The sequence below is a fragment of the Aulonocara sp. 'chitande type north' Nkhata Bay genome, linkage group LG8 (genome assembly GCF_057382095.1).
Source record: "Aulonocara sp. 'chitande type north' Nkhata Bay isolate Kocher_YH1m ecotype deep benthic linkage group LG8, A_spYH_male_GT1.1, whole genome shotgun sequence".
Classification (NCBI taxonomy): domain Eukaryota; kingdom Metazoa; phylum Chordata; class Actinopteri; order Cichliformes; family Cichlidae; genus Aulonocara; species Aulonocara sp. 'chitande type north' Nkhata Bay.
The window spans coordinates 17514657-17541702 of record NC_141351.1 but is presented as its reverse complement, the minus strand read 5'-3'; the positions used below and the strand labels follow the sequence as shown (position 1 = coordinate 17541702).

The window sequence follows — 27046 nt, the reverse complement described above, 5'->3', positions numbered from 1 at the left end:
GTAAAAAGTACAGAGATGGAAGACATCATTTTAGGATTGTCACTGTATGGATGTTTATCTTGAGAATAGTTCTCTGGAGTGTTAATGTCAAAGCTGGAGGGTCGAAGTGTGTTGACTTTTGTAGGCTTACTACCAAAAAAATAAATAATTACACATTGCCTACAACACTACACTGGTTAAATCAAGTGGTTTAACTTACAGTAGTCTTTGTTTGTAACTACAACAAACTGTTCAGTGTGTACTTGCAGTTCTTTAGAAAGAGAAAAAATATTTTTTAATAGGTGATTATGAAAAGGTTTTAGGAGCCTGGCCAATGTGGGATAATCTTGGGCTGGAAGAAGCCAGTTGCCTAAAATGAGTTTGATACCTTCGGTTCAGAGAGCCCAGCAAGCTGTTTCTCATTGTTTCTACTCCCTCACCCTTTTTCCCAGTCATGGATTAGGCCTAGTCCTAGACTAAAGGAGAAATACAATGAAGATCTCATTTGAAAAAAAGGATTTATTCTAGGATTAGGCATAATCCATGTCTCAGAAACTGAGCCTTTGAGTTTGCCGGTTTGCTGGTTTTGTGTTTACTGTTGTAAGTAGCTTCATATTTAACACACAGACATGAAAGTAGCATCAATCTTCTCATGTCATTTTTGGCAGGAAAGAAAGCAGGTTTCCTACTGTGTACGCATTCTTCTTTAATTCAAAACACATATCTTGATACTGCACTTTACCATATGTCACAACAGCTACAATTAAATATAAAGCTTCATACTTAGGGAACCAGATGAGCCCAAGGTGCTCGGTTTTAGAGTAGAAAACCCTCTCGTAGAGATCATAGAGCGGCCGCCACGGCAGCTGGAGGTCATCCCGTGATAGAAGTTCTTTCTTCCTGTTTGAAAAAGAAGTCCGTTATCAGCTGTCTGGCCTATTTATAATGCTTTTACAAGGGTCCTGGTAGGTTATTAGATATTTAAGCCTCTAATAATAATGTCATATTGAAGTGAAAGACCACAGGGCGTCTGAAAGAGTCTGTAATCGTGGAGAAAATGAGTCACTGCCTCACAGGCTGCACTCAGCATGATGACTGCCATCTTATTGGCATGTATGCAAACACAACGCTGTGATTCTTTGTATTCAATAATGCATAAGTGGACTGACAGCAGCAGGCATTAGTAATTTGCAGACGTAGATTCACTTGGTATAAAATAGTCATGATCCAACATTCATAACACTCCACTGTGAAAAAAAAAAATAGACATGTTTAAGATCTAGCAGTGGGCATAATTGGGTTTCTGCAGGCTAACCATGCATTGACTTTACTTTTTGTTGTTTTCTTTTAAACACCTTGTTAAGCTTTTAGATTGCACAGTAATGGTGTGCCCCTTACGAGAACTCTAAGCTTAAAAAGGAGCAGTTTTTTTAATCCTCCTGAGAACTTCCACTTTGCTCTCTTTGTGCTTTTGTATTACTTTGCTCTTTGTAAAATCACAGTTTTTAAGGGATTGAACCTCAGAAATAGGTTGAGAGTCTGTGCAGTTGAGAATATGCATGATTTCCACAACCTCTAAATCCTCCCCACTTATTCATCTAACAACGATGGAACAAACTCTCAGTTGGGAGATGTGAAAAATGAAGGAAAGAAGAGAAAATGACGGCGAAATCCAAAAGATGAGAAAAAAAAGCAGCCTTTTGAGACCTGATGCTCATCTCTCAGCTTTGAAACCTGGCACTTCATATACGCTTAGCCCAGATCTTTCTCTTTTCATCTAATGGAAAACACTCAGACAAATGACGTCTACATTAAGAGGTTGTTTTGTGATGGATGTGAAAATCCTGAAAACAACTGGTGACAAATGGGAAGTGATTAATGTGACCGTCTTGGAGAAAACCCTACTGTCGCTGGAGAAGTGACAAATTTGATCTGAGAGACAAAAGCATCGCTTAAAGAGTAATAAATGTTAAGCCAGCATGCTTTATTGTCCCTTGTACTTACTTTCAGAGTGTCTTTGAGTGCATTTGTGCGTGTAAGGAAATTTAAACTTCTGCTCTATGGTTGTAAGATATTAACACAATATACCAACCAAGTATCAATATTTTACGCTACTTTAAACTTCCACTTGACATTTCAGAGGATGATCTGGCATTTATTGGCATCTGGGAAACACATAAGAGCATAGGAGATATTTTGCAGAGATCCTTTGTTTTGTTTCATACCATTTGTTGACAAAGGGCAGATTTAACTTCTATATTTTCAGTTTAAATGTGTGATTTTATACCCAATGGGTGAAATTTTTGAGCTTATTTATTATTATTTATTTTTTTAAATAAATGATTTGTGATTCGGGTTCAGGCTCAGACACAGATGCAGCATTTTTGAAAATGATTTGGTTTGATTCCCCCCGGGTCTGCAAATGATTTGACTCATCAAATGACTGTGTTACAAATAGCATACAAGTAAGTGCAAAATTTCACTTTAACATGTCACGCCACTTATGGTGCATTGATGTTTACCCAATCGTATGGCTTTCTGTTCTCATTTTACTAAAAGGAAGGAAAAGAGAGGATCATGCAGAGGAGTTAAGCTTTCTCCTCAGCGTGATGGTGGCTTTCATCGCCATAAAAATGCTGTACAATACTTATATATGTATTTCTGGTTTATTTATTATTTTATTTATCACTTATTTTACTGTGCAGCATTGCGTCTATTCTTCTTTCCATCTAGGCCCTGAAATTCGTCTTCCCATGCATTGCATCATGGATAATTCAGGCTTTAGGTTTTTCCAAGAAAGTGTTAAATATAAATGAATTAAATAATAAATAACTAATTTTTAAGTTTTGAAAAATGATCTTTTTTCTGAGATGCAATTTGTAATTGCCATCACACATGAGTTCCCTCCTAATACGTGTTCATGAAGGCAAAAGGTCTGTCGACAGTTAAATTTATCATAACTCGTTTAATTTCGAACCAATATCCAGCTCGTTCTGTTTGGTATTTTTTCTGAGAGGATTTTATGATTTACCATGACCCCCTCACCCCAACATCCCTGTTTAAATTCGTGTACATTTGCATTCACACCCACTTGAGAAGCTGAATGAGCAGCCTGGCATAGCTCTGCATCATGTGTGGCTCCAGGTTTGGGAGCGTGACCAACTCATACAGCAGCTTGATGAAGAGGATGTGGTCATCTTTACTGAACCTGCGGCCGTACAGCTTCAGAAACCTAAGGGTGAGAGAGGACACTGAGCGAACAGGTGATCACTTCCTACTTCCTACACTTAACCTATATTCTGAAACAGTGAATAGGCTTACACAGCTACAGTGTACGACTGTCTCAACACTAAACCTAATCTATTGAACTTGAGTTTATGCCAAGTCACACAGTGAATTAAGGTTCGGCCTTTAATTAAAGTTATAAGGCAGAACACTATGCCCTGATGTCCTCTTAAGGCAGACAGGTCAATAACACCAAGTAGCTGCTTCTTTAAATGCTTTTGTGCACTAATATTCCTGGAACTCCAGACTTAAGAATACAGCAAAGGACACTTTTAAAGTTTTTCCACCTATAACCACAGACAGATTGCAGTCTATTTCAAATGTAGCAATCAAATGTACTATCTGATGAACTTTGCTTAACTCTGTCACAATTTTATTTTAAGATGCAGGCAATTGTTAAGCCCACTGTTATGAATCTTTGGCTATGGGTTAAGTTACCTTTGGGTAGTCTTAAATCATACGCCAACCTTGCTTCAGTACTTACGAGAAAAGTTTCCTGGACCAGAAAGCGACCCCGGGCCACAGCTCTCTGAGGAGGACAGCTCTGCACAGGTTCGCTTTGATCTCCGCCAACAGTTCCGTGGCCTCCCGGTCCAACCGGTCAGAGTAAGGCAGCAAGCCATTATACACAATCTCCTTCTGAGGAATAAACTCAGCCATATCCCTGCCCACAGTCATTTCCGCTGTCATACAAGTCACTTTTCTGTTGAAACTGTGTGTAAAATGGTAAAGAAAACCTTTTTGTTGTGCCTCCTGGGAAGTGCGCAGCCGAAGTTAGTGGGCATAATCCGCTGTGTCCAGAAGCCGGGCGGAAGGCAGGCGATCACAGAGGAAAGTATGTCACGCTAATTGAGCCGGGCTAAGCCCTGAGCGCAGAGGGGGCCGGTTTCGCTCAGGCTTGCAGTGCCGGGCGCTTTGTCAACTCTCACTTCACACCTCATGGTTGCCCAGTCGCCTTGGGCACATGGGTGGGGGAGCAGTAGGGTACGTGCGCTGAGCGTGACGCACGGCAGGGGTTTGAGAGAAATGAGGTGCTACCGGTTGATAGAAATTGCGCATTACTCTGAGGTCAAGCTTTGATTTCAGCACCACCGAGTCTAATAACAGAGGCCTTTGATATATGAAGACCTTCATGCACTGTGTAAATGACTCGGATTCATTCAGAAAATCGTCACTCTGGACTACAGATCCCAGAAGCGTGCGCGTTGCAGGCTAATCTGCAGAATATCTGATAAATGGATTAATGCTGTCCTGTTTTACTGACCTGTAGAGCTACTGACCTCGCAGTGATTGTTACTGAGATAAACAAAGGGTTGCACTCTGTCAGATGAATCAGCACCTATCTATCTGCATGCTACACACTTATTTAACTAAGCAGAAATGAGCTTAGATCATATATAAATAAAGGACAGTCTTTTACAAGTCTCATCATATCATTCATGCCTACCTTTTCTGTCTTATGACACCTTTATCCCCAACCTTTTCCATTCTTGCTTCACTGTGCACTCGTCCATGTAAATCCTTTTCCTTTAAGCCCATGTAATTCTCTGACCACTATGCTTAGAGTGGGGCGGCAATTGCAGGTCATTGTCTGGCTTGCCTGGCACTGAAGTTTCTGCTCACAGCAAGGACTTAGACTATAATGCAGAAGCCCTTTCAGTTCTCTGGTCTAGTTACTGTTGGAGAAATGGGGCAATTGCTGCAACACCACCTCGCTTTTGTTAAGCTGCCTGATTGCATAAAGTGCCCTGTTTCTCATCCTGCCTCAATCTTATTAAAGGTCTTCTTGTTGCTTTCAGTACTACCTTCTGGCGATAGCCCCTGTAGCCTTCAATCAGTTTTTTTGAGACCATAGTGGATGCCCTCTTTAAAACTATTTTCTCCCCATAAACACAGTGTAAGACTAACAGAGTCAGGACTTTGAGACAGATCCCAGAACAGAGTGTGCCTTCCGCACAGCATATCACTCCAAGCGTGTCACGCTAGACTCTGCCAAGTAATCTCACCCAACTCTACCTTTTTCTATCCCCTCAGATCTTATTACTTTTGGGCTTTTTCTGACTCCCAGAGCAGTGACAGCACCTGCTTTCACTGTCTCCGTCACTGAACCACTTCCAGGAAGAAACATGGTCTCTGTTCTTATTTGTTCTCCGCTGTGATGTTTCTAGGTATCTGGAAATAGAAAATTTGTTGGGATTTTGTGTGAGTGTGTTTGTATGGGCACAGGCGCATGCATGTGTGCACACACATCTGTGAGATTCATTAGTCCACAAGTGGAGTGTACAGATGGAAAATGTGATTCGGGATGATGATGCCTTTTTGACTCAGCAGGGAGAAGACCAAACAGAGAGAGATCCCAGCCGAAGTAGATGTTTTTGTATTCCATCAGTTTTCTCGTAGCTCACAATCTTCTGCACACAGCACTTCCAAAAGCACACACATGCAAACACACACGCATCGAGCCTCTAATTTTTGCAAAGGATTTATGGTAATGCCAGTTTTCTCGCTGCTAAAATATTGGAAAATTTGTGCAGCCAGTAACAGTGTGTGTTTGTGCCTGTGTGCCTGTTTCGGTGTGTGAGTGTGTGCATTCGTGCATGCAAGTCTCATTTTGGAGAGTGAAGAGTGTAAATGATGTGTCTGGGAAACCTGCATCGAGACGTCAACACACACACAGACACAGTTCCTTCCATCCAGCTGGGTTCCTCGCTGGGAGATATGCAGCCTAGTTCATCGCCAGACACACGGGTAAAATATGGCCCCTGCTCCTGCCACACATACACACACATACACAGACACACACACTCTCAAACAAATAACACTGTTTGAGATTTCTCCCGAACTAACAAAGCTGTCTGCATGTTTCTTACTCAGATTACTCTCTTACCAAACCCATCCCTTTTTTCTTTTCTTTGGATGATTCAGTGAAAAATTACTGAGTGAACTGTGCTGGTGATCTTCACTCTGGATACCAAGGTGAGAAGATAATAAAGGAGGGAAGCAATCAAGGAAGAGGAAAAGGAGACATTCCACTACAGCCCCTGCGGAGCTGCAGCAGGGACGAGCCTACTGGCTGTGATTTCTAGTCAGGAAAGGCAGAGGAGCAAGGAGAACGCAGGTATGCATGGTTATTTCTCTCTTTTTGTCCTTCTTTTTCTTTTATTTCCTATGCCTGAGATCTGCTTGGATTCTATATAGGAGGTTACTTTCTATATTTCAAGGTGACTGCATGTGTTATTTATGTGTAAGCAGGAATGGGTTATCTGAGGGGTCTCCTTCAGCTTTTGATATTCCTCTATGCAGCAGGAGTGTGTGCAGGTACCACACATATGCATCAGTACAGTTGCTCCGCCTGTTTCTTTATCATTAAAGCAGAATCATATCTAAATCTTGAAAAGCCCACACATACTCGTGCCTCCTCCACAGGTGTGGATGGCGCAAAGGTCAGCAACTTGTCATCGCAAATCTGTCTTCATCCGTGTGAGGACCTGTTTGGCTTGCTCACTGAGATCCATGGCCTACGTGTTGTGACCAACAACCTGCTCGAAGACTTGGATAGAGTAGTAAGATGCATAAAAGCATGCACATTTATCATGGTATTTGTTAAAATTGTGTTTCTTATTGCCTGATGGTACATTATTTTATAGCAGCATGAGCAAGAATTTAAATATTTTTTAGCAAACAGGTTAAAATGTTGTGTCATTTTTAAGGTAAAAGTAACTTTAAACATGAACATTTTTAAATCTTTTTTTTTTTAGATTATTTTTAGATTATTTAAACCAGTAATAGTCCATTTTCAATAACTATGTGTTTACCAAGGTTGTAATACACTTTTTATTCTGTGTCATCACAGAAAAGTTGACTGAATTTAAATTCTGAGAGTAATTCTTTTTCCAGTGCAAATGGCACAAATAAAGGATTTTCTGTCAGGAAGTACTGTGGTCTGTGGCAAATGCCTCTGGGGGAAAAAAAAAAAAAGACCAAGAGGAAATCTCCCCACAGATATGGCCCACAGTAGTTTGGCTGGTCTCATTCAATATAAATACACAATAATACTTTCTTATTTGAAAAATGTATTTAGCTAATTTTAGTATTTTCAGTCCAAAGAAAATGAAGAGATACGGATATCTTTGGATGAACTCAGTAACAGACATGGCAGTGGTACCAGCAGTGGCAAAGGGAAAGGCCATGAGAGAGGCAATGGGAACGGCAACAGCAGCAGCAGCAGCAGCCACGGCCATGGCCACAGCAACGGCAATGGCAGGGGCAATGACAATGGGAACGGCAACGGCAGCAGCAGCAGCAGCCACGGCCGTGGCCACAGCAACGGTAGTGGCAGAGGATATGGCAACAGCAACGGGAACGGCAACAGCAGCAGCAACAGCCACGGCCGTGACCGCAGCAATGGCAGTGGCAACAGCAGCGGCAGTGGCAATGGTAATGGCAACGGCAGTGGCATCAGCAGCAGCATCAGAAGCAGCCGCAGAGGTGGTGATGGTGACAGCAGTGACAATGATCTTGACAGAGACAGTGAGGCATGGTGCGTGCAGGATGGACGAGTGTACGAGCAGGGGGAGGACTGGGAGGTTGACAGCTGCACCTCCTGTACTTGCCAGGTTTGTGCTGAACAAATCTATTAACTACAATAACACACTGGCAGAATTTCCTGGGGAAATACCATGCAAGCATTTAACTGAAATAAGGATATATAAGAGATAGAGAGCAGATATTAATATCATCATCTACACCAGCAAAGTAAAATGGAAAATTATAAGTGACAACCTTTAGCATTAAATTAATCTTCAAGGTAGCTTACCAATGTTTTTATACACAAGGACTTTGGTTGACGACTTGACTGCTGCAACTTATTATTGCTTCGCTTCACTCTAATACTTAATAAAAAGCAAATATGCAGCATTTTAAAAATGTCCAACTGTTCCTTTAAACGATGTTTACCAATTGGGGAAGTTTCACTTGTATGCAATGTGGTTTCATTTATTACCAGAAGTTCTATATTTTATGCATGCTTCATCCTCATCCCTACGTCTGTTTCTTTTTATAAGAACCATTATTTTTGTTGAGGATGGGATGAAGGATTAGCCTGACTTGTTATGACTCATGAAAACATACCATTCCTTGCAAGAACTGGCATTCAGCAAAACATCTGGATTCAATAATGTGATATTGTTAGAAAATCTAAATGTATCAACACTGGACTGTCTTGCCAGGATGGAAAGGTGGTTTGTCAACAGGTGTCATGTGCTCCTGTGTCCTGCATCAATCCGTCTTTTGTCGATGGAAGTTGCTGTCCTGTCTGTCTTAGTGAGTATCATTTTTCTGCAGCTGGGATTTTGTCTTTACATGGATGCCAAGATTAATAAATATAATAAAAACACAACAACAACAACACGTCTGTTGTCTGTATGTAATAAAGATGATGAAGACGGCTGGTCCCCATGGTCTGAGTGGACCCACTGCTCCGCCACCTGTGGACGTGGAGGGCAGCAAAGGGGTCGATCCTGCAATGGCATCATGCCGTCCTGCTCTGGCCCGTCAGTCCAAACCCGCAGCTGCATGATGATGAAGTGTGACCGCAAGGGTAAGGCATCACTCTGCACATCGGATCTGTCACCTGTTTCAGCTTAATGCTCTTTTAGTGACTGACTGAGCCAAGTCCTATTCAAAACAGTGAACTGGCAATTCCCAGACGGCGAAAATATGAAACCTCAGACAAATGGAGATCGTAGAGATTCTAATTGTAATTGGAAACATGTTTTGTTCTCTGTACGCTGCTGAGCTGTAGCGGTGGTCTGACTTTCTTTTGTCTTTATTTGTCTAGTGCGTGCTGACGGGAACTGGGGCCTTTGGTCTCCTTGGTCTGCGTGCACAACCACATGTGGAGAAGGAAACATTACACGGGTCCGTCTGTGCAACAATCCTCCACCACAGAAGGGGGGCAAGGGGTGCACAGGTAGCGCCATGGAGACACAACCTTGCAACAACACGCTCTGCCCGAGTAAGTAGGAGCGCACAGCTGCACATTTGAAAGCACTCATACGCATTAAAAGTGGCTCAAAGGTAAATGATGCATTTCGGTGTAGTTGCTGGAGGCTGGACGGCCTGGACTGAATGGTCAGTCTGTTCAGAGACATGTAACGGGGGCCTCATGAGTCGCCAGCGAGAGTGTGTGAACCCCGCCCCTCAGAACGGCGGGAAGCCTTGTGCTGGAGATGCTGTGGACTATGAAGGATGTAACAAACAACTATGTCCTTTAGGTAAACCTTAACCTTGTGCAGCTGTACCAACTAATGTTATTCTACATGCAGGCTAAGCCTCACATACATAGAGAACCTTAATCCCATTTTATTGGAGAGAACATGTTTTCAAACAATTGAGGATTAAGAAATAATATCCTTCACTGTTTGCTCTGCTTTATTCAATTACAGAGGCTTAGGATAGAAAAGAGAAATGATTCGAATATGAATTCCTTCAGAATCATTATGGTGCAATTGACCCACACTTGAACAATTTGCTTTGTGACTAAGTGTAAAAGACTTTTATGTGTAAATTTTTATGCATTTCAGATATGTGCTTGCTTTCTAATCCTTGTTTTCCTGGGGTTAAATGCACAACGCATCGCGATGGATCATGGGAATGTGGACGCTGCCCGTTGGGTTTCAGTGGTAACGGCACTCATTGTGAAGATGAGAATGAGGTAATGAGATTAGACACAGGATCACACTACACAATATGAGCGCAACAATGGCCTAACTTCGCTGATGCATGGCGTAGGAAAGGTCCTCCTCAAAATTCCTTAGCATAATGCTGCATTTCATTGATTTTCAGGGAGTTATCTTTATTTCCTTGCAGTGAATTGTGGCCCAACTTGACAAGGTCAGCAGGGCCGTTTCCAGTGATGATAATGCCTGCCTGTCAGTTGGTTGCATATGTTAAAGTGTCTCTATAACTATGGAATGAATTATTGGGAATTTTTTAGACCTTATGGCTCCCAGATGATGCATCCGAATAACATTGGTGACCAGATTTTTCCTCTAATACCACATTTATGGTTTTGATTTAAGTGACAAGACAGCTAGATGAACTACCAAGAATTTTGGTACAGATATTCATATTCCTCCAGAGATTAAGAACTTTCATCAGTCATTAACTTTTTGCCTGATGGAATCGTTTTGTCAAAACTTTAATTTTTCCGATACTTATCTGAAGCGCTAATGACATTTCCAGAAGTCAGTGGACTCATTTTTAACTTCTCTGACTTAGTAACCATTGAAATATTCTGTAGTCTGATCCTGACAAAGAGATTTTCTTTCAACACGCGTAACACCTTTGTACAGTTCATGTTTGATATGCTGAACATGGATAATCTCTCAACCTCCATCTCTTCAGTGTGAAGTGGAGGGAGTGTGTGTTACACTGTGCATAAACACAGACCCTGGATTCTACTGCCTGCCCTGTCCGCCGCGCCATAAAGGCACTCAACCGTATGGCCTCGGTCTGGATGAAGCCCTGAAAACCAGGCAGGCAGGTGTTTTTCTCTTTGCTTTGACCTGCAGTCATTAACCGTAGAGACTTTTGGATTCTCAAAGAGCTGCTCTGTTTGTAGGTGTGTGAACCGTATAACCCTTGCAAAGACAACACACACACTTGCCACAAGTATGCTGAGTGTATATACCTTGGCCTGGCGTCTGAGGTCTTGTACAAGTGTGTGTGTGCGGTGGGGTTTGCTGGCGATGGCTCCCTGTGTGGTGAGGACTCTGATCTGGATGGCTGGCCCAATAATAGATTACCCTGCAAGCAGAATGCCACCTATCACTGTGAAAAGGTAAGATATCTACTTCAGCGTGAGCTAAAATCATTCAGACTTGTTGAGAGATACCCGAGCTGCATTCTGGTTGGATACCATTAATCTTTGTTGTGACTGGCTGCAGGATAATTGCCCCATGCTGCCAAACTCTGGACAGGAAGACCTGGATGCGGACGGACAGGGCGATGCCTGTGACCCTGATGATGACAATGATGGCATCACAGATGAAAGGGTGAGACAAAACCACTTTAAAGTCGCCATGATTGAAAACAGGCGTGTCTTGCCGTATGCAAACATCCATGTGAATGTGTGTTTTTTTGACACAGGACAATTGCCCGCTGATGTACAACCCTCGGCAGTTTGATTCTGACAGGGACGGGGTTGGGGACAGCTGCGACAACTGTCCATTTGAAAGCAACCCTATGCAGACAGACACTGATAACAATGGAGAGGGAGACGCCTGCAGCATCGACATAGATGGAGACGGTAAGAACAACTCATTGTACCAGGCCTTGAATGTGCAGCTAGTCTGCTTGGAATCAGGATCAATTGGTGGTAATAAAGTGACAGTGCTGGCAATATAATAACTCAAAAAAAGTAGATATGAACTTGAAAATATAGATGAAATTGAATTTACCGAAACATAGCCTTGATGTATATTATTTGTCTGGTTATGTTCACACAAAAAAAAATTTTTTAAAAATCAGTCTAAAGGCTGTGTATGTGTGTGTGTTTCTGTCTATTCTTTCAGAGGTTCTGAATGACCGGGACAACTGTCCTCTAGTCTACAACACCGACCAGAGGGACACAGACCTGGATGGTGTCGGAGACCAGTGTGACAACTGTCCACTTCTACATAACCCAGACCAGGTTCTTGAAAAAATCAAGTTTTCAAACATTTTTTTCTTCTGACTTACCCCCAAAACCCTGTCAGATGAATCTACTAATCTGTTTATGAACATACCTTTTATATTTAAATAAGTGCATTTGAGCTCATTTTAAAGTTAGATTCGGACTGCCTCCAGTTTATTTTAAACTCTTTGTGATTATATGTTGCTTACAATTCATTAGTTACAGTAAGAAAACTCCGTCACCCATTAATCAACTACTTTTAGTCACTATTATATTTAAAAACTCTTCATTAAATGCTGCTGCCACAGGTTAGCTAATGTTTAGAAAGCTATTTTGTTTATTGATGCTTTGAGCTAGCAGTTCCAACTGTGAGACATGTTTTAGTTAATTATTTCCAACTTTTGATTTTAGAGAAATATTTACTTATTATGTTTAATTAATAATTTTAACTGATAATTCATACAATTAGCTAACGCTTGTAACTGGTCGCCATATTTTTAGCTTATCATTTCCAGCTTTTGGTTGGATGGATGATGATGATTTGGGCTTGTTTTGCCCAAATCATAGGGTCTGGTCACTTTATTGAGTCAACCATGAACAAATATGCATAACATAACAAAGTATTCTATCAAATGTAAGCCTATCTCTCCAACAGTTAAAGCCTGGCTGGAACTGGGCCATGCAACAGTATAATGATCCCAAGCACAGCAGTAAATCTACAACAGAAAAAGAAAGTATCTAGGTAGTGCTATAGTCCCAAAACTCAACTTGATTGAAATGCTGAGGTAGGACCTTAAGAGAAACCGTAAGATTTAATTTCATTTAATTGTGACCTCTTTTTTATTTATTTATATATTTTAGCTAATTTCTCATCTAATCCGAGCCCCCAGGCTAATACAGAAGTATTCCCTGCACTAAATAAATAATGCTGTTTGTAGTGACCCAAAACATATTATACACTACATCCACATGTGTTGGCAGCTTGACTCTGACAGTGACCTGGTGGGAGACATGTGCGACGACAATGAGGACATCGATGAGGACGGCCACCAAAACACTCTAGACAACTGCCCCTATATTGCCAACAGCAATCAGGCTGACCACGACAAAGATGGAAAGGGAGATGCTTGTGACCATGACGACGACAATGACGGTATCCCTGATGACCGTGACAACTGCAGACTGGTACCCAACAGGGACCAGGTAGACTCTGATGGTCAGTGTTGTTACAGCTGAGCTATCCTATCCTAGTCTACCCAAGGAGGCAAAATAGAAAGTAAACAGGGATATTTCAAATCAATAAAAAAAAGTGAGCAATTTGATTTCATTTAAAAATAAAATAAGACCTGATTCCCATTCTAGCCAGTCATAGGTGTGTCAGGCTTTACATAGCTAATATCAAAATACAGACATGAACAAATAGTTTGCTGTCACACAGGGAAAATAACTTGTACAATTTATGATTAATGGATTTTGCAGTCATGAAATAAAAGTTTGTGACTATCAGTCCAGTTTCCATTGCTTTAGGTCATATTGATCTTGGACATCAACATAAACACTTAATGGCTCTCTGTAGTGTAATTAATAATACTTAAAAGGTTGATCTATCCACCATCATACATGGTTTTCTTAGTACATTTTCATGTTATCTTGTCCAGTTCTTTTCCCCCATCTTGGCAAAAAATAATAAGGAAAAGTCAAGTTACACTTGTTCTCTTTTTTCTTTATTCTTTCAGGTGATGGCAGTGGAGACGCATGCTTTGATGACTTTGACAATGACAGTATTCCAGATGCGTTGGATCCCTGTCCCCTGAACCAGGATATTGGGTCTACAGATTTCCGGAAGTTTCAGGTTGTTTTGTTGGACCCTAAAGGCACCACGCAGTCTGACCCCCTCTGGGTCATCCGCAGCCAGGGTACAGAGCTGCTGCAGATTGCCAACTCTGACCCCGGGATCGCTTTAGGTGAGATTAACCATAAAAAACACTAAACATATAAGACATATAATGAAAGTGATTAGTCAACATGAATAATATTCCTGTGTCTGAACAGGATACGACAAGTTCAGCGCCGTGGACTTCAGTGTCACATTTTATGTAAATACTAACCGAGATGACGACTACGCAGGGATTGTGTTTGCCTATCAGTCCAGTCAACGCTTCTACGTTGTCATGTGGAAACAGGTGCGAGCTGAACGCTGACTCTTAATTCTCACAAGCAATAAACTTAAAATACATAATAGAGAACATGTAACCATTTCTCTCCACCACATTGATTTTTTTTCTGTAAGCGCAGGTGTCTCAGGCCTACTGGGAGAAAAAGCCAACCAAAGCTTTCGGCACTGCTGGAGTCTCAATCAAACTGGTCAACTCAAACACAGGACCAGGGGAGTATCTGCGCAATGCTCTGTGGCACACAGGAAACACTAGACACCAGGTTAGAATGAGTAAACTCATAAATCTGCCACCTTTTTATTGTGCTTTCAGTATCATAAAAAATACAAAGAAAATCTTATCTTAAAAGATAACACTTTCTGAATATTAAATTGTTTGGCGCAGTAAACATTAGATACTCTGGTAAATATGATTGTCCTCCGTGGCGCCTGAATATGTTTCAGGTCAGAACTTTGTGGCACGACCCCAATAAAATTGCCTGGAAGGACTACACACCCTACCGCATGCACCTTATCCACCGACCCAAGACTGGGTTTATCAGGTACAAACCATAATGTAAAGTGTCACCACAACTGTGGTTTGATTTATTATGGATTATTGATTCTTAAAAGAAGCAGTGACCCCAGAATATGCAGCATATATTCATTTCTGACAGAAGATATTGCTCTGTGAAGTAGTTATACTTCTGGGTTTTTCCATGAAAGATCAGTGAATCCTCCCACCTGACCCACTCAGAATCAACTTAAAATATGATTAAATACAGCTAGAAGATTAGCCTCGTATCAAAATGTAGGAAAAAGAGACTTTTCATATGCTATCCCGTAACTTGTTTTGACCAGCAACCTATCCCACATGATGATTTAAGTATTAAAAGTTTATCCCAAATGCACTTTTTGAAGTTTTCTCTGACACATGTTTCTCTTACTCTACATCATCAACATTTAATTGGGCCAATGTTGCTTTGAAACTATGATATATCCCATGAGATTGATGCTCAAAGTTGGTTACAGAGAAAATCATGCTGACAAAAAATGAGATTTGGGCTTTAGCTTGTGACACATGGAGTGGGTGTAAAATGAATTTTGCTGTTGTTTTTAACAGAGCTTAGATGTCAGGCCTGAAAATTTCTTGTGGCTAGCCCCTGTAGTCAGGAAGTCATGAGGGTTTAGATATGCTAGAGCAAAATAATATGATTAAAAAGTGCGTCCTTATCTCCGACAGTCATGTGAAAAAGAACGTTTTTCACAGGACTCTTTGCATTCCTTCTTTAGCAACAATAACTTGATGTTATCATTTTCTGTTTGACGTGATCAGTCTCTCACGTCCTTGTGGAGGATTATGGCCCGATCTTCTTTACAGTGGTGAATCGGCTCATTGACGTCTCCGAGCATTTGTTTATGCACAGCTCTCTTAAGGTCTCGCCACAGCATATCAATCAGGTTGACGTCTGGACTTTTATTGGGCCATTGCATCACCTTGATTCTTTTCTTTTTCAGCCATTCTCCTATAGATTTGCTAGCCAAGCTGTAGGTGTCATATAGATGGTGTCAAGTTTGACTCTAGAATACTTTGGTATACAGGGAAGCTCATGGCTAACTCAGTGGCTGTGCGGTGCCCAGGTCTTGTGGCCGCAAAACATATACAAATCATCACACCTCCACTACTGTGCTTGACAGCTAGGTTGAGGTAAAGTCTTTTGCATTACTTAAGTCCTATGGAAGCATTAAGGGTGTACTTAGTTTGTCACAGGACTCATGGCAAAGTTTTCAAGTTTTATCATGACTGCATGACTTTTGATTGCCTGTAATGGGTTTTTTCATAGTATTAAGGCAAATTTTTTACATGCTTTCATTAGATACACTTACACAATAACCTAAGTTTAAAAAAAACCCAGATATACTGAGATGAAACATTTGTCGCTCGGCTGGTTTTTTGTATTTGGAACCTGGATTTAATTTATATTTTTGGGGTTGAGCTGTCATAAACAGCTGTCACAGCTGGATTATGATCTTGGAATCCACCAAACTTTTAGAATTAGATTGGCAGGTTTCCTCAGGAGAACTCGAGCTCTTTTCTAGTGGAAACAACTGAACATTTACAGCTGAACATTCAGGTATTATTGGCTTGGCTTTTATAGGACCATACCAGTATTTTTTAACCCAATTACTACCCACGGAATACATTATTGCCTATTATTTCCAAAGAAACTTCTTAATTTTAAGTCAAAATCCAACTTGCAGGCAGGAATTTTAGACATTTGTGATAGCGCTGAACATGCCTGTGTATATTTGCATGTATGGCAAACTATTAAAATTAATGTTATTATAGGTAAAAAATAGAAAAATCTGGGCATGTTCTTTGAAATAAAATTTTTGTGGCCCAGTTCAGTTCATGTAGGTTTTAGTGCAACAACAATCTGCAGAATGACTTCTTCAATCTGTGGAAATCACATTTGTGTCAGCCTGAAATGTTCTTACACTCGAGGACATCATCAATCTCTAAGAGTTATTTTATGATAACAGTGTAATTCACTTTCCAAGTCCAACCCACTTCTCCTCAACCTGCCACATCTACTTCTGTTTAGTTGTATTTCTCACTAATAGCCTGGATAAAAAAAAAAAAACAACAACAAAATAAAAACAACCCCAGGCTACGAGTTCTCTGTGCTCTGTGCTGTTTATGTGCAGATGGGGAAAACAACAGCATTGCCATAGTGAGATTTCCAATCTGGAAAAAACAGAAGTCAGAGAAAAAAGCTGTTATGTGACAGATTTGAAAAAATACTCTTTTTTGATACATGCTGTGGCAGTGCTGCATTCCTGTTACTGAATGACTGTACTGGAGAATGAATGTACAACTGTACACTAAGTGAATGTGAGGCTGAAAAGAAGCTCCTGCTCTTTGACTGTGAAGGACGGACATGTATTGATATTTTGGATACTTGCTCCAAAGCTCCATTGTAACTGCTATGAATATATCTCCAACTGACATCACGTCCTCTGTGATGTCCGTGAAAAAAAAGTTAAGTATGCAACGTCAAGAAAAACGTAAAGTGTGAATTTATAGTAACTTTGCGAAGGACAAGCAGAAAAAGAAGAAGAATAGAAAAGATACCTCAAAAATGTCCTTGATGATACTATTTGAAATTGAAATGCCTTTAGTTACTTTCTGCAGGTTATCTTGCATTTTACTTATGATTTTAACTTAAATTTAATGTGAACATGGTAGTGTTGTACTACGGCTGATTTGCACTGGGTTGGCTATACTGTGCTTCCTTTGCAGGGTGGTGGTGTACGAGGGCAGGGACATTTTGTCCGACTCGGGGGCCGTGTATGACCACACCCTGGCTGGAGGCAGACTGGGACTGTTTGTGTTCTCTCAGGAACATGTTATCTTCTCAGACCTCAGATATGAGTGTAGAGGTAAGACATCCTGCTAACACTTTATATTAAGTGAAACAAAAATGTGCCTTTTTAGTAAAGTGCAAGTGAGGAATGGATCAGCAATGGCCTGATAGTAAACGCTCATTGATAGTTCCCTAATAAATCCAGCTCTTGGCATTCCATGTGAAAAATATTATTTACTAAAGAATCAACTGGGAGATCCTGTGTTAGTGAATCATTAGGTACCGGTGAGTTCATAATTATCCTTGCCTTAACAACTTGCCACTCTCCTCATAACTCAATACAGTAATTACTTACACTGATTACTTGTTGCTCTTTTTATGTGGCATCAAGGACCAAAGCATACTTCAGTGGTTTCTCATTATTTCAGGTTTACCTTACCATTAATTACCCCCTGCCTCCTGTGATTATGCACAGATTATTAACATGTTATTATATGACTGGCATGGTGAAGGCAAATTTTAGTGTAAGAAACGTAAATAAGTTGTTCCTCTAGTAGTTTCTACATTACATTTTTATGGTGTTTGCCTTTATTATGTTACAAAGAATTAAGTTATTCATATAAGTGCGTTTGAATGTTGAATACTGAGATACTTTTTGAGGACCCTGCTCTTTTTAAAATTTATTAAGTAATTATGGACTACAGGCAATGGAGGAGTCATGCTGAAAAAATCTGTAACTACTAAGTAACTACTTTGTATGAGGTTTTGCAGCAGTACGTATACAGATAACTGCACTAACTGGTCAGTTCATTAGGTACAATTTGCTTGTACTGGTTTGGACCATCTTTTCTCTTCAGAATTGCCCTAATTCTTCATGCCACAGATTCAACAATGCGCTGGAAACATTCCTAAGAGATTTTGACATGAACATGAGACGCAGTTGCTGCAGTTTTATTCACTGTACATCTACAACGTGAATCTCCCGTTCCATCACTTCACAAACATGGTCTATTGGATAGAGACCCTGTGTCTGTGGAGGTCATTTAAGTACAGTGAACTCGTGTTCGGGAAACACTGTGGTCATAAAGGAATGGACATGGTCAGCAACAATACTCAGGTCAGATGTGATGATTAAATGATACTCAGTTGGTACTAAGAGGCCCGAAGTTTGCCAAGAAAATATCGCCTACGCCATCACACCAACAACAACGTGAACTGTAATTGTAAGGCATGATGGATTCATGTTCTCATGTTGTTCACACCAAATTCTTATTATACCATCCAAGTGTCAGAGCAGAAATTGGGACACATTTCATCTTACGTTGTTTAATTGCGGTGAGCCCATGCAAACTGTAGCCTCAGTTACCACAGGAGGGACACCAAGTGTGGTCTTCTGCTGCCGTAGCCCATCTGCTTCAAGGTTCAATGTGTTGCTCCTCTAGATACCTCGGTTTTAACGAGTGGTTATTTGATTTACTGTTGCCTTTTTATCAGCTCAGAGCAGTCTGCCATTCTCCTGTGACCTCTGGCATCGACAAGCCATTTTTCTCCAAGAGAACTGCTGCTAACTGGATATTTTCTCCTTTTTTGGACCATTCTCTGTAAACCCTACAGATGGTTGTGTGGAAAATCCCAGTAGATCAGTCGTTTCTGAAATACTCAGACTAGCCCATCTGGCACTAACAGCCATGCCACATTCAAATGCGCTTAAATCACCTTTCTTCTCCATTCTGATGCTCGGTTTGAACTTCAGCGTGTCCTCGTGACCATATCTACATGCCTGAATCCATTCAGTTGCTGCCATGAAATTGGCTGATTAGCTATTTGCATTAGCAAGCAATTGACCAGGTGTGTCTAACAAAGCAGTGAGTGTATGAAGTAATTATTACTTAATAACTTATTAATATAATACATCCTAGCTTGTTCTTTATTTACTATAAAGTCCTAGACCAGGAGTTATTAGGTAGGTACTGATGAATTTTTCATTAGCTATAAGGTCATTCCTGAAGCATTCCTCACTCATTCTTTAGTAACTAAGCAAGCTTTTGAGTCAGTTAATTTTGCCCTCTGCTGCTGTGGGTGATGTATAAAACTTGTAAGGTGTATTGTACACCTTAAAGGTGGTACAATACACCACCTTTAAGGTAAAACCTAGAGTAGTTTCCTATCTGACGATCAGGCACCTCTTAAAGATCACAAGATTAGTATAGGAGAGAAAAGGGGGGCGGAGTCCAGCAGCACAAATCTGTGGCCATTTTTTTTTACACTTTTTGAAATAATTGTACCTTTTGTGCTTTAAACACTTTATTAAATTAATTTATCTACTTTTTTTATAGTGGAACCATCTGAAATGTATTGTCATATCAGCAACTGTACAACTGTCAAAAAGTGCAATGTTTTCTGTGTTGAACTTACCTTACCTACTATCACTGCTTCAGATCATGTCTCCACACAGCAGTTCCTAAAAGTGGCTATTTTTCTTTTTGATTCTTAGATAACTGAATTATTGTCTCGGGATAATTTGGGAATTCCACAAATATCCACCAGAGAGAGAGAGAGGATACACCAGACTCAGGCGTTAATCCAGCCAAGACTATCAATTAATGACCATCCTCTATCTGTCAGCTTTGTATGCAGCAGTATTGATTTCAGGCTGTCTCATTCACTGTATATTACTGCTCTGACAGCATCTCTAATGACTGTAACTTCTTGTTGCTTTTCATTTTGTGCTTCCCTAATGGCTGTAAATAATTATTTATTGCTAGATGCCAGACATGAGAGGGAAAGATGCAAAGATAAATTGATGATGGAGTAAGTGGAGCACATGTCTGGCGGTTACTTATCAATAAAATGTTTTTTTTTTAATCAACTGTTCCTTTTTTCTTTTCTGATGACGCCAGTAGCTCACAGTATGCACACACACACACTCGCACACACACGACTGTAGAAACATGGTCTCTAGCGTCTTCTAGTGGTAAAGGTGTTAATTACAAACAACGAGGATTTTCAACGCTCTGATAAAACTGTCCACGGGGATATGGAGGAGTAAAAGTGTAAGAAAATGGAAGCACACAAAGTTTAGATAACACATAAGTTTATTCAAAAACAGTGTTTGAATTTTTTTTTTTAGAATAATAAAGAAGAAAATGGGCTTGGAAAGTATAGGGTGTATCCTAACCCCTATAAAAGATGGTCTTTTGGATTAAAATGATGTTCTGCTGTTTTAATAATGCAAAATGTATGTTTGGTCGCAGTAAATCTGGGTCACCGAAGAAAGCTGACCTTGCTCATGATTTATTAATTAATTTCCATTGACTCAAAACAGAAAACCCGTTCGACCGGCTTGAGAGGGAAGTGCAGTTAAAGACGCACTCCACCTGGTAAGGTGAATAAGTGACGTCACCACTGCCCTACCACTGAGGAATGAAGAATGAGGAAGACGAGTCCATCCACCGAGTACAGCATAGAAGTCTCTACCAAAAGATTCCAGGATTTCTATTTATTTAAATTAAACTGAGTACTTTTTTTTTTTTTAATAAACAAACTTTAAGCAAGTGGGATGGTACGCGGGTGCACAAGAGGCGCGTGCCGTCGGTTTATAGACAGACACCAGTCAGCGTTGAATTTCGGCCTGCTGGTTGTCGCTTACATCCTTTACCTCATCGTCGGCGCCGGGATCTTCTCCGCCATCGAGCTGCCGTACGAAGACGCGCTCCGGCAGAAGCTCAAAGCGGATCTACGGGACTTCCTGAGGAACAACTCCTGTGTGTCTGACGCTCGCCTAGAGGAGCTCCTGGCCCGCGCTCTCGAGGCCAGTAACTATGGAGTGTCCATCCTGGGTAACGACACCCAGCATAGCTGGGACTTTGTGTCCTCCCTGTTCTTCACCAGCACCGTGCTGACCACAACAGGTGAGTCCAACGGATACAGGTGTTCAGACTTTAAAAGCCTTTGCTTCGAGAGTCGAAAATGTGAGTGGCCCATTTAGCTGAATAAATGTAAATTTGTGGCACGCTATATAAACAGGTTTCCTCGCTGTAACTAATAAGTCTATGGTTAAAGATCCCCTGTAGCCACTTTTAACAAATTGGAAAATAATGTGGTTTGAATAATAAATGTTTAGGATGTTCATTTTTTTCTTTCCAAAGGAGAAAAAATATAGTAGTTAAGGGAATGAATTATTAACTGCATTGGACTTTAAATAACCTTCAAGTTCAGACAAGTATGTAGAATTACAATAGACTAGCTTTAAATTTCAGTTTATCCAGTTTATCGCATGTCACTGAGCAGTCCTTACCTTTAAATATAACCTGTCTCCTTCCTCTCCTGTCCTGTGTTTCTTACATCATTCTCCATCTCTCAGTGAAGTTATCTCAAACTCTTTTCTCTCCCTGGGAAATACAGCAGCCGTACCTTTTGCTAGCAGACACTGTGTGACAAACTGCACACAAGCAGTTTGTGTTTTTACTGATCTTTGTTGAACTTACAGAAACATTGCATTTGAAATGACCTGCCACTTACAAAGGATACTTCCTTTCTGTTCGCTCTAGTGATGGATACACAAATAGGAATATCTTTTCTGTTTTACCGTTCCCTCCATTTATCCTCAAATCGATTTGATGTTTTAAGGCACGCAGTGAAGTGAAACAAAAACTTCCCTCAAACGTGTTAAGCCTAAAGTAACAAACCTGTTTTAAAACTGCAACGAGAAGAAAGTACTCGTAAAAGTAAAAATGAATAATCAAATAAAGCACAGATGCTGGAAATGTTTACTAAAGACAGTAATGAATTTGTTACTTTGTTACTGATATACTTTTCTGTTACCTCAGTTTAATGTGAGCAAAGAGAAATGACATAAAAATAGCTCCCTTGGTCATTTGGACATGTACGGTAAGTGAACTAACAGTAAGCAAGCCGTGTTAAATGATGGAGAAATTCAATATATCATGTAATAATGTTTTGTGTATTTAAGTCAAGATTAACCAAGATGAGAAAAATCCCTCTGCCTAATTTTATTGATCAAGGTCTAGCTTAAATGTCCTTTTATAAATAGTGTGTGTTTCAAGGTGTCTCTATTACATGTATTGTTATTTTATTGTATGAATTTTGGTCCAGATTCTATAAATAATCCATGAAAGCAGTATTTGTCCTGCCTTTCAGGGCCTTTGTATAAGTAATACACTCAGGAAAGTAGTATTTTTATCAGACATATCAGTAAATGCGTCTCTAGAAGAATAAATCCTTATCTCAACTCATTTGTTTTTTTAAGATAAATTAAAAAAACGATAAGTTTTTGTGCAAACCTTCAGCATTTGTCGCCAACACTTCTTGAGGGTGAGACTTTTATGTTTATATGAATGCATGAATTTATTTATTTTTCAGTTTTCTGGAGGTCTAGGAGGACCTTTGAGATATAAGTTTATAATGGCTATATTAGCATTTTAACAGAGTAGTTGTTGCATCACATACGACATGGCACAAGTGGTAGCTTATATTAACCAAAAGGAAACTAATAGGCAGCATGAAATCATGCAAAGTTTACAGAGGATATCCTAAAAAATGTTAAAAATAAATAAATTATTTCTTTATTTCTATAGCCTGCTTCATTTTAAGACTTGACGAGTCTTGTTTGACGCTAACTACAGTTAGTTTTCACAAATCCTGGATGAATCCTGGAGGAGAATTCCTCCTTTTATTACTGTAACTCTGTAATTTACATAGTGCTGCATGTTTTGTTGTGTCTTCAGGTTATGGCCACACTGTTCCTCTCTCTGATGGGGGGAAGGCTTTCTGTATCTTCTACTCCCTCCTTGGCATCCCTGTTACCCTCTTCTTCCTCTCTGCTGCGGTTCAACGGATCATGTCCGTGGTCACACGTCGTCCACTGTCCTACTTCCATCGACGATGGGCTATGTCTAAGGCACACCTGGGAGTCATCCATGCTGCCTTCCTTGCCTTCATCACGACCCTTATCTTTGTAATTATCCCTGCATGGATCTTTGTCGCTCTCGAGGAAGACTGGAACTTCCTAGAGGCTCTGTATTTCTGCTTCATCTCTCTGACAACTATTGGCCTTGGAGATTATGTACCAGGAGAAACTCCCAGTAAAGACGTAAATCCACACCCACACCTCTACCGGCTGGCCATTACAGGTGAGTAGAATTTAAAAAGGCAGTCACATTTTTTAAATCTAATATATCATGAAATAGATCATTTATGTTGTAAAAAGAAACAATTAAATATCAAAATCTGGAATATTTTTTGGGCTTTCTCTTGCCTATAAGATAGTTTTTAGTGAAAACAGAGAAGACGCACAGTAAAGGCCTTCATGTCTCCTGCTCAACCTCTGAGCTAAACCGACACCTAGAAATTCCTGACTTTTAATAAAATATCTATATAAATACACCCTTTGTTCCAAAGACACAATGTGTAAAATGCCATCTATCATGCTACAAGGTTATTGGATCATTAGAAAATAAAAAGAAGCAATTCAAATATAATTATGTTTTCACAACTAAAAGCTGTTCTATTGATTTAAAAAGTCAATAAACACATGGAGAATCAGGCTCAGTGACTCTGAAAATAAGGTAAACGTCTTCTGATATTCATCAGAGTTTTTCTAAGAATTGAGCCACCCATTCATGATCTTCCCCTTTGCTAAAGTCAGTCAGCAGGCTAGGCAGGATATTCTAGACATCCTTCTCCCCAGTTCCTCCTGCCAGATTACGAGGATTTCCCATGCCAGATGAGATATATAGTGTGTTTTGAGTCTATCCCAGGGTCTTCTCCCAATGGGACCTGCCCAGAAAATCTCCAAACACCTAGTAGGCATTGTAAGAAAATGCCTGAACCATCTCATCCGGGTCTTTTTAGCATGGGGTAGCAGTGCTTTCACTCCCAATTCCCACCAGCCATTACTCTCTGTTTGGACATTGTAGAGAACCTGAACAACTTATACACAGGTGTGCACTACTTTCTTCATACAACAGTGCAAAGTGGCTTTAACAGGAGTACAAAGGGGGGTGGAGTGCGCAACTAAGCAAGTAAACAAGAACATCACAGTTTCTGTTTCTAGAGTTAGGAAGCTCCCTAAATGATAACTGTAAGAGCCAGATGCTTTAGTTAGTAATACGTAGTGTTTTAATAAACCTTTAGCTTTTTGGCAATTTTCTTTAAAGAACAGCCTTTATTTCTTATAACAAAAATACTCTGATGAGTTTTAAAAGAGAATGACTTAATCAAATCCATAAAGGTGAATGCTTCATATTTTCTTCATCATGTGCATTGGATTTTAAAGATTTTCACGAGGTTTAATGCTAATGTCAGCATGCTAACATAATCACACTGACAATACTAACATGCCAGTGTTCACCAGGTGTGATATTTACTTTGCTTGCCAGTGTGGGATAGTATGTTTGCATCCCTCCATAACTTATATGGAGGGATGGGCAGTTGTATTTTTGGGCATCTGGCAAATGTAGATCCAGCATCAGCTCGTTAGTTCTGTTATCAACTCTGAAGGCAATAAGTGCATAATGACTTTGCTGTGGGTGTTCATTTTGGGGATGTGTTTTAAAGCTTGTAGGCTGAAAATGATTGCCTGCTGCGTCCAAGAATGAACAAAGGGAACTGTTTGCGTTGAGGGCCTGACAGATAATTACTGAGGCGAAACATGCTATTAATCTCGTTAAGCCAAGGGGTTCTTCAGAGTCAGGTTATAATTTTCCGTCGGCTCCATGTTGCAGCGGCTCCTTTCACCGTGACACCTTTTTTTTTCAGTTTTGTTTGTTGGTATAAAAAATTCTAGGTGTTCCTGTAACAGTAGTAATGTTACAAATTCATCAAACAAAGCAGTCCCTGTTATTTTATCTGCACCTTTTATTTACTGACCAATAAAATTGCTCTTCCAGTCTACTTGCTGCTGGGCTTGGTGTGTGTCCTGGTTGTGCTGGAGACATGTTGGGAGCTTCCCCAAATGAAACGCCTTAGACATCGATTTTATGAAGAAAACCTTCGGGAACTGGACTCAGAGACCACCAACATCATCGACCGTGATCAATTGAGCGACCAGCTGGCCGATACTGCAGATCATGTGATAGATCACCCAGCAACCATCTCTTCTGTGTCAGAACAGGCTGCATCCATACGACAGAACGGGAAGTCAGCGCCTTACACCCTGGCATCAGGAAGTGCTCTTAACGGAAAACCGAGATGACAGATTGTGTTGGCTTCCAGGGTATTTTAGTACAAACTGTTCTTAAGGGGCTGTGTAATATTCTCCATGCATGGCTGCACAGGACGTACCGGCTTTGACCTCTTTCTATGTCTAGAGTTTATAAGGAGTCTGAACAAATTTATATATATATCACCATCTAAGCAAAGTTATTTAAAAAAGCGATTGCTCTTTTCCATTGCCAAGAATGAAGTGTTTATCAGCATGGCATTGTTTCCACCCTTACTGTGCAATTCCCTGCCGATAGAGATCTTGGCACAGAGGAAGGGCTGGGCCCCCCAAACAGAGGGAAACCCCCACAAGTTTCCATTTCCTGCCAAGTTTTGATGTTGAAATTCCAAAGCAGCTAAGTCTGCTCCAGAGGATTTAACATCCACTCTTGGCACGTTTCATAATCTATGGTGGTATTTGCATAGGAAATTTGCCTTCTTGAAAACAGTAAAGCAGTACCAGAAGAATCAGGCGTGTCGTCAGTGAGCCCTGTGTACATTATATACAGGAATTACAAGAAGATCAGGTGATAGCAAAGAATACAAATGTTTTTGTTCATGGTTCCTTACAAGTTATGATTAGCCTTCAGTTCTTGGTGGAATGTAGAAAATCAAGTGGTAAAAACCCTGCAATGTGTCGCTTCTTGACACTAGAGGGCAGCACTTTCATATTACAGTTGGATTTCCATGAAGCTTTTACTTGAAATTGCTATCTCATGCTGTTTAGGGATGTATTTCTTTAAAAGTGTAACCAAGGTGCAAAAATATGTCATTTTTAACACTGTGGGAGATGAAGGAATATGCCGAAAGACGTTTTAGTAGCAATAAAACAAATATACAATTAATGCTGGATGTTTTATGCCTGCAGTTATTTCTGTTTTTACTCACAAAGCAGCTTTAAAACAGACTCAAATCTTGACAATCAGAAATAATTGTTTTTTGGAGGGTTTTTGTTGTTTTTAATCAAAAATCATTTGTTTTTTGGGATAAAATGTAAATGCATCATGAAACATTAAAGAGAATGAGTGATTATGTTTTTAACAAGTGTAAAAGTGCCAATCTGATTTTTTTTTATAAACTTTAGTTATTTTATTTATACAGTAGTATCTTCACATTCACATGTTCATTATTTAAGACACTTACATGCAGACTGACGTGGGTACAAGCACACTTTCAGGTGTCACACATTCAAACTCAGACATGCACACACACACACACACACACACACATACACTCTTATACAGGAAATGTCCTTCAAGCAGGGATGCACAACTTACTCCTTTGTGGGAGACACTGTTATCCTTCAATCCGTATGACCTTTAACCTCCCCACTACCTAGTAAAACAGTCAACACGAACACAA

General features: G+C 40.2%; 3 protein-coding genes across 7 annotated transcripts in view; 2 read left to right on the top strand and 1 right to left on the bottom strand.

Annotated features, from left to right (window-relative positions):
- Window positions 1–4342, bottom strand: part of LOC147323549 (proteasome activator complex subunit 4B-like) — a 45914-nt gene extending 41572 nt beyond the window's left edge. Inside the window, exons 1-3 of the mRNA XM_086303962.1 lie at window positions 3749–4342; window positions 3071–3211; window positions 763–879 (exon numbers count right to left, since the gene is read on the bottom strand). Coding sequence (XP_086160088.1) covers window positions 763–879; window positions 3071–3211; window positions 3749–3954 — 464 coding nt within the window. The 5' untranslated portion in view covers window positions 3955–4342. The remainder of the gene's footprint in view (window positions 1–762; window positions 880–3070; window positions 3212–3748) is intronic.
- LOC147323548 (thrombospondin-2-like) lies at window positions 3601–20303 on the top strand. Of its 5 annotated transcripts, XM_086303967.1 has the most exons (22): window positions 4755–6012; window positions 6190–6382; window positions 6517–6582; window positions 6691–6827; window positions 7365–7880; window positions 8493–8586; window positions 8699–8863; window positions 9104–9280; window positions 9366–9539; window positions 9849–9979; window positions 10672–10806; window positions 10889–11107; window positions 11214–11321; window positions 11416–11575; window positions 11841–11959; window positions 12923–13157; window positions 13678–13905; window positions 13994–14124; window positions 14237–14377; window positions 14559–14656; window positions 17398–17537; window positions 19956–20302. In XM_086303967.1, the coding sequence occupies exons 3-22, from the start codon at window positions 6519–6521 to the stop codon at window positions 19961–19963; spliced, it is 3180 nt and encodes a 1059-aa protein (XP_086160093.1). In that variant the 5' UTR covers window positions 4755–6012; window positions 6190–6382; window positions 6517–6518; the 3' UTR covers window positions 19964–20302. The 5 variants fall into 5 exon arrangements, 4 of the variants coding, with proteins under 4 accessions (XP_086160089.1, XP_086160091.1, XP_086160093.1 ...); XR_015130753.1 differs by lacking the exon at window positions 14559–14656 and having other exon boundaries at window positions 3602–6012; window positions 19956–20303; XM_086303965.1 differs by lacking the exon at window positions 19956–20302 and having other exon boundaries at window positions 3606–6012; window positions 17398–17569.
- Window positions 20304–20526: 223 nt separating this feature from the next.
- Window positions 20527–26847, top strand: LOC147323547 (potassium channel subfamily K member 1-like). Its single transcript, XM_086303970.1, has 3 exons — window positions 20527–21372; window positions 23209–23613; window positions 25372–26847. Exons 1-3 carry the CDS (start codon window positions 21021–21023, stop codon window positions 25674–25676), a joined length of 1062 nt encoding a protein of 353 aa, XP_086160096.1. The 5' UTR covers window positions 20527–21020; the 3' UTR covers window positions 25677–26847.
- Window positions 26848–27046: the final 199 nt, after the last annotated feature.

Coding starts and splice junctions, on each gene's coding strand:
- LOC147323548 (XM_086303963.1), top strand. CDS start 6,519: ATGGGTTATCTGAGGGGTCTCCTTCAGCTTTTGATATTCCTCTATGCA. Junction 14,125..14,236: donor ACGTTGTCATGTGGAAACAG/GTGCGAGCTGAA, acceptor CTGTAAGCGCAG/GTGTCTCAGGCCTACTGGGA. Junction 14,657..17,397: donor CCCAAGACTGGGTTTATCAG/GTACAAACCATA, acceptor CTTCCTTTGCAG/GGTGGTGGTGTACGAGGGCA.
- LOC147323547 (XM_086303970.1), top strand. CDS start 21,021: ATGGTACGCGGGTGCACAAGAGGCGCGTGCCGTCGGTTTATAGACAGA. Junction 21,373..23,208: donor CACCGTGCTGACCACAACAG/GTGAGTCCAACG, acceptor TTGTGTCTTCAG/GTTATGGCCACACTGTTCCT. Junction 23,614..25,371: donor CTACCGGCTGGCCATTACAG/GTGAGTAGAATT, acceptor TTGCTCTTCCAG/TCTACTTGCTGCTGGGCTTG.